Below are 6,880 nucleotides of genomic sequence, written 5' to 3'. Positions count from 1 at the left end.
CGGCGCCCCCTCCAATGAGAGACCGCGGATGGAGGCGGGAGACAGCAACGGCGGGAAAGCAGGGCGGCCGCCTCGGGCTCCCTCACAGCGCCGGGGGGTAGCGGGCGCGGTGGGTAACGGCTGCGGGGCGGCTTTTCACTCTTAACGGCTTCATTTGTCACAGGCCCCGGGGCTCTCCGTGTTGTATGAGGGGCCCTTACAGGGACTGCACGTCCCTTGTGAGCCCTGCAGAAGGACACTACATCCCCATTAACAGCTGTGGCCAGAACATACACGTAACAAGGTTATCTAAAAATAAAAGCTAATTAAACCAAAATCCTTTGGTCGTCAGGTCAAGGTACAGCATAAACAGGGTTGGTACAGGCTCCATGAAGCGTGCTGTAAAAGTGCGTGATCTTTGATCGGGGTGAGGCACCTCAGGAGAACATCTCGTTGGACTGGGCGTCTGCTCGCTCTTTGGACTTCCTTTGAAGGGTGCAATTAGCAGCGATGGCTGTTTCGTGATGGGAGATAGCTTTCAGCAAACAATGTACCTGCTCTCTATTCACATCAGCACCTGAAGGTCAGCAGTTACTTAGTCCAAGCGCTGTGCCCCGAGTCCATTTCCTCGCTAACGCTTTTTTATTTCCATTTCAGTTACACTTTTAGGTGATCTCGTTATCTTGTGCGCTCCCCATATGGCAGGGATGTGCTGTACTGCGAAGACTTCGCACAGCGAATTGAAACCGTGCTGAGTAGCATGGCCATGTTTGTTTAATCTGAAAGCTTTTTTGGGAAATGTCCAACACCAAACAGTGGCCAGATCCAGTGAATCGTTCCCCTTACTCGCGTTTGTTTTCTACAGCTAGCCCTAGGGACCATAACCCTCTGCACTGAGACAGACGACAACTGCAGGATGAACAATTTCCTTTAATGATTGCGTCAGGCCCCTCTGTAAATTACTATTTTCTACAGAAACAACACGCGCCAGCGAAGTAATAGGTATTACAGTACTATACTAATAGCATCTTGTGGTAGAGAAATGCAGGGAGGTAGGGGACATCAGACAGAGAAATGCTGACACTGGAGCATCAAACGCAAAGAAAGCCAAATGAAAAACTCAACACAGCTCTCGGATAACCGCAGATCTTGTATTGTTGTGGTTAAGGCCTTTAAGTACTATTGTAGTAACAAAAATTAGTAATTAATTAATAACGGCATGTATACTGCAGAAAGCAACCTTCTATTCTTCCAGAAAACTATTTACAAATAGACTACTTAAGTTATCAGCCACCTGCAGTTAGAAAAGCATGACCGTAGATTTTAATGATTCATTTCTAATGGTGATTAGCTCCACTAAAAAACATTTCTAGTGGTTTCTAATCTATATTTGAAAAATCTAACAAGCCAGTGAACATTTTAATTAAACTTTGTAATTAATATGAAAGTTGGAAGTGATATAGTTCCATGGAAAAGTACTAGACAGGGTGAGCAAAGACAGTGGTAGTTTAAAAAAAAAAACCAAACCAACCCAACAAAAAACCAACAAACCAAAACCAAGAACAGAATGGAGTAGGAGACAAAATGGAGAGAAGGAAGGAACTTGTTAAATTATTTCAATGGCCTCTAAATTGTCCATGGAATAAAAAGTCATGGGTTTGCATAACACAGGACATGGAAGTCAGTCTCATAAAAGTCAGCTCATAAAATTCAGCCAATTAAATCTTTACTGTCTTAACTGTGATGTTTGTAGAACAAGGAAATAAATTGTATATTGCTTTATAGGTTTATGTTGAGTGGTTGAGGGGGGAAGATACAGTAATTGCTCTTGATGTGCTCTACTTACAAGAAAAACACCCACTCATCTGTGCAGGAGACAGAATATTTTTAGGGACAGTCTGAGAACACACAGAACTGTCCCAAGAACTTTAAACAATACTCAATCTTTTTGAAGCACAGAAAAATATTTTGATTTCTCACATTATGTGAAAATCCTCCCCACTAATCTATATTCAAAGAAAAAAGAACAGCTAACAAAGCAAAACATTCTATTACCTTTGCTATTATGCTTCAGCACAGGATGAGAGAAGAAACAACCTGTGACTGAGGGCAGTCACACTGTTTAATGCACTACTGGAAGACACCACTGAAAAGTAGTTAAGTACAAAAATTACATAAAAATGACTTACACTTATTTCCCTAATGTTGACAGATACTTCGGTCATAGTATTTACAGACCATACAAGTGATTTACTGAAGAACAAACTCATTTAATTCATGAATCAACTCAGAGCACAGCACTTTTTGTTTTGTTTGACACAGTCCAGTAAAAATATGGAAATACAGAATAACTTACAGAAAATATTTTAAGATATTTCGCTATTAAAATACTTAAAATTTGTATTCCTCAGAGCACTGGATTTTTGTGGTTATATGCTATCAAATCATCTTGTAACGTCATTCCTTAAAATGAAAGCTATCACTCTTAAACATAAACGCTGCTGAGTCATCCTTACTTGATAAACAAGTATTTACGCTGCAGCTGCACACAAGTATGGGATAAAATAACATTATCTTTTTTTTTCCCTCAGCATCAATAAATCTGAAGAAAACATAAAACTTCTGAAGCCAAGCTACCTTAAAGTTCGGGAGACAGCTTTACTAACCTAAGTTTTGTCTTTGCTGCAGCAGAGTAACCTAAAGCACTTCACTATTACTCACTTACGGGGACTTCCTCCAACTAGCAGTTGTTTCACTTTTGCTTTCTTCCTCACAGAAAGTAATATGCATTCTGAACATTTATCGTAAAAGAAACTGTGTAATATATTGTGAAACTGCCTGGAAGGGGACACATACAGCAACACCCACAAAAGACTGTTCTACCATTGGATACATATATTGCCTCATTAATTTACTGGGGGGTCTACCCACTACATTCTCTCCCTGGCCAACCCATAAGAAAACACACAGATGCTTAAAAAGAAACTGTCTCTTCATAGAGTCATTCCTAATTTTAACCTGTTATTTTCTCTTTGTTAAAGCAGATGTCCCTAATAGCATGTATCTAGAAATGTTTAAAAATATTAACAACTGCGCAGTGCATTTGAGCTTGCACATGAACCACCTTGCACAAAAAGGAGGCATTAACATTATGTAATTAGTTTTGGATAATGTAAGTTTCCTAATTCTAGTAACTTTTTCTAAATTTAAACACGAAAAATATTTAAATACAACAGAAATCATCTTATTTCCAATTCCCTTTAGCCATGCTTAATTCTTATGTTCCAATCCTGCAGTCTCAAGTATACCCTTAAATAACCTATTGGACTCCTCAGCGGGTTAAGGTGAGCGCATGTGTAAGCTTTAGTATTAGCAGTAGAACATCAGTTTTGACTAAAATTGTCACCACATCTAACGTAGAAAATGAATGCAAGTATACTTGATAATCACGTATGTTGCCATACAAAGACATCCTCTGGCTATGATGACTATTTGGTCTGTATACAGCACCAAAATACAGTATAGAGCAGACCAGGAATCCCAATTTAGAAGGACTTCTGGGTAATCTCCATTTATGGAATTTACATGGAATGTTGTAAAAATTTAAAATATGTTTTATTAAAAATGTATAAAATTACAAAATTAATGCATTTTGAGAAAAACAAAAATTCTACAAAAAGTGTGAAGGCTTTTTCCATCTATAATTACCATCTGAATATTCAACATGTGACATCAAATGCCTACTGAAAATGAGTATTTGAGACAGATTTTTGGACTGTGTGGATGTTGTATGCCAACTTCTAAGGCAACATGAAACTCCTCATCCAGAGTCCAAAAAATGTAGGGAGACCCTAAAAACGTAGCAGAAGCATTTCCGCACACTGATTTCGGTAGTCAAGTTTGTGCAGAAGTGATTCCACTAGATTCATAGGGTACCTTTTTGAGGCAACAGAAACTTGTCACTTCGTAAGCTTTCTGACATTTTCCAGCTCTTCTACAGGTTTCCATTTCTGATTGATTGTTAATAGCTGGAAGAAATTCAAAGGAAACGTGAAAGAAATTAGCAAAATCCCAGTGAGCATTTACTCCGCCCCCACCCCTCCCCATATCATACATCAGCTTATCGGTGAAGAAGCATTTCTAGTAGCTTTACATTTTCCTTTCAGAAGTAAGCGAAAACAGCAATTGATGACACATTTAATAATTTGTTGAACAAAATCACTTGGATATTAAATAATAATGCCAAATAATTTTATTTTTCCTTATCCTAGATGCTCTACTAAACTAAGATTTTTTTTTTTCTTTTCTTTCCTTCAGGCTGCAGTACTCAAACATTCTTAGTCAATTTTGTAATTCAGGAACAAGGCAAGGGTAAACAGCATTTCCTCTATATTCCAAATTTCCACTGTTATTGATGGAATTGAGTAAATGGATGTTGGGTGGGGGAAAAACACCAACCAGAAGTACGCCATAAATTCAGGATCAGACCTAGAACGTAATAGCTGAATCCCTGTCATTAAGTAATACAGGGAAGATACTTTACGTAAAGTAATGAATTAAGCAGTTAGTTCCACTTTTAAATAGATATATGTCAGCTTTACATTTGTTTCCTCATTAATATTTTGCTAGTTCTCACACATTTAAATGAAGTTATTCGTCGTGTTGGAAATATATGCTATTTGTACTATTATTTGTACAAATTACCTTCTGAGGCTTGGTAGGATCGACAGTTTCCCACGGCTCTGGATTGCCACTCTTGTTAATGCTTTTAGAGAAGATAAAGCAAAACAGGTACTATGTTTTAGGGTGTGATCTTGCTCACATTTTTCTTATATGAGCAGTCTATTGTCAGTAGAACTATTCATCTAAGTAAGTAGTTCCCCAAAACACAAGTTTACAGGTTTGGGCATTTCTGTTTTAAATTCTGGGTAGAAATCAATGATGGCTTGCTTTATTTGCAGCTTCCAAAGCACCAAACAAGCCAACATTGTTCAAGTATAACGTGTTATCATAAGGGAAGCAAGCTGAAAAAAAATCAAAACTGAATGAAGACACAAAGAAAAAGTAAGGGGATTCTTACCCTGACAGCTAAAATGCCCATTCCAATCACTTTAAAGTAAATATAAAAATTCCCAAAAGCTTAAAGAGTACAGGACTTAGCTCCAATTATTAGACAAGCCATTAAAATATTACTTCTTGTAAGTTCACATTTGATAATGTGACTCGTATATAACTTGACTTGTATATAAAGTCAATAGCCTGGTTGCAACATATCTGCATGTCGTCTACCTATCTGATTATTTGAAATTCTTCATAAGAACACCTAAAGCCTATTACACCTAAAGCAAAGAAAAAATGTAATCTGTTAAATCAAAAGTTAGGAAATAATTTGGACTACACTCCAAATTAATTAATTTCTTCAGTATTTACAATCTGCAGATATCTTAGTTGTTACTAGTAGTCTGGAACATCGACATGGATTTTTTTTTTTCCCCCCTTTGGTGCAAAACGCGGTAGTCAAATACCTCTGTTGAACAAAGAAGGTTAGGGTAAACTCCAAGCAATAAGTATTTTGCTTACATCACATCGGATTTGCTGAATAGGGAATAGACAGAAAAGGAGAGCGCCCCAACTGCTGCAAAGGACACTACTCCAACCAGGGGAATGAGCTGAAAGACATAAAAATGGAGAAAAGAGTTTAAGACCTAGTGTCCTGGCTACAGAGCCATGGATGGGGGAGTGAGAGTTACAAGGAATTAAGGCGTGATTACCTGTTAAGGTGCATTACCTCTGTATTACTACTCACACCACCTCACTTTCAATGCATGAATTTCAACTTACACGCATCCCTTGCTATCGCGATATCCTCTATAAGGTGCTCATTATTAAATGGCAACCCCTGTGCACCTGCTCGAGCCAGCCGGCATCCCCTCGCCGAAGGGGGTTATCGCAGAACCAACGTCCCTGGCAAACTTACTTCTTTTTTTGCTTTTAGTATCTGGAAGAAGCTCGTGCTCATCCTCGCTGCGGCTGCGGACCTGGAACAAACGGCTCCCTGTTACCGCGCCCCGGGCCGGGACCTCCCCGGCTGCGGGACCCCCCCACCCCCAGGCTGCGAAAGCTCGGCCCCGGGAGAGAGGGCACGACGCCTCCGTTACCTGGCAGGGCGGAGGAGGACCGGCAGCGCTGCCGAAGGGCACCAGCGCCGGGGGAGCGTGCTCTCCGCCTTATATACGCCCAGCAACGCCCGCAAACGCTGGCTGCGCCCCAAGTCACGCAGGCGGGACGGCCGCCCGCCGCGCTGCGCCCCTCGGCCCGCGCCCCGCCGGCAGGGCGGGAGGGAGGGAGGGCGCCCCCCGGCGGCCGGCGCGGGGAGCCGCCCGCGGGCGAGCAGCGCCGCCCTCCGGCCCGCGGCGGGCAGGCGCAGAGGAGCGCGCCCAGGAGTTCCCGCTGTCGGAGCGGAGCTGCCGGGAGGCAGCGGGGGGATGCGGTGTGCGCGCCTCCCGCCTTCTTTCCGCAACTCCTCCTCTCTCTCTCCATGACTGCGTTACTCAAACCTTGCTTCTCCATTTCTCCTTTGTCGTCGTTTGTCCCGTTCTCCAGCCGGTTGCCGAAAGAACAGCGTATCTAGGCGAATGCACAGGCAAGACCTCGGCCTGCCTCTTCTGCGCTCAGCAAGGTGCATGTAGTGACCAAAACAGGAGCCCGATTTCACTCTCCCCTTTCGCTGCAACAAAAGCTTCACCCCGGCCCAGGTTCCCACCACTCTACTGTGTTACACAGCTCCAATCGCTTCCCAATACCCCTGAGAAAAACCTCCTACCAGGGGGAGGCTGGAGGGGCGCAGTGCCAGCAGACTCTGCCTGTAAGTCTGTTTCTCCCTTTCCCTCTCGCCCACCTA

At 42.1% G+C, this 6,880-nt stretch overlaps 1 protein-coding gene across 1 annotated transcript; it reads right to left on the bottom strand.

Annotated features, from left to right (window-relative positions):
• Positions 1-2,228: 2,228 nt before the first annotated feature.
• Positions 2,229-6,248, bottom strand: COXFA4L3 (cytochrome c oxidase associated subunit FA4L3). The gene is made up of 5 exons (XM_076347823.1): positions 6,138-6,248; positions 5,957-6,017; positions 5,560-5,648; positions 4,684-4,744; positions 2,229-4,007 (listed from the first exon to the last, which is right to left on the bottom strand). Exons 2-5 carry the CDS (start codon positions 5,996-5,998, stop codon positions 3,939-3,941), a joined length of 261 nt encoding a protein of 86 aa, XP_076203938.1. The 5' UTR covers positions 5,999-6,017; positions 6,138-6,248; the 3' UTR covers positions 2,229-3,938.
• Between the last annotated feature and the right edge of the window lie 632 nt (positions 6,249-6,880).

This window comes from Aptenodytes patagonicus, chromosome 10, assembly GCF_965638725.1.
Source record: "Aptenodytes patagonicus chromosome 10, bAptPat1.pri.cur, whole genome shotgun sequence".
NCBI lineage: Eukaryota > Metazoa > Chordata > Aves > Sphenisciformes > Spheniscidae > Aptenodytes > Aptenodytes patagonicus.
This window is presented reverse-complemented; position numbering and strand designations above follow the sequence as displayed.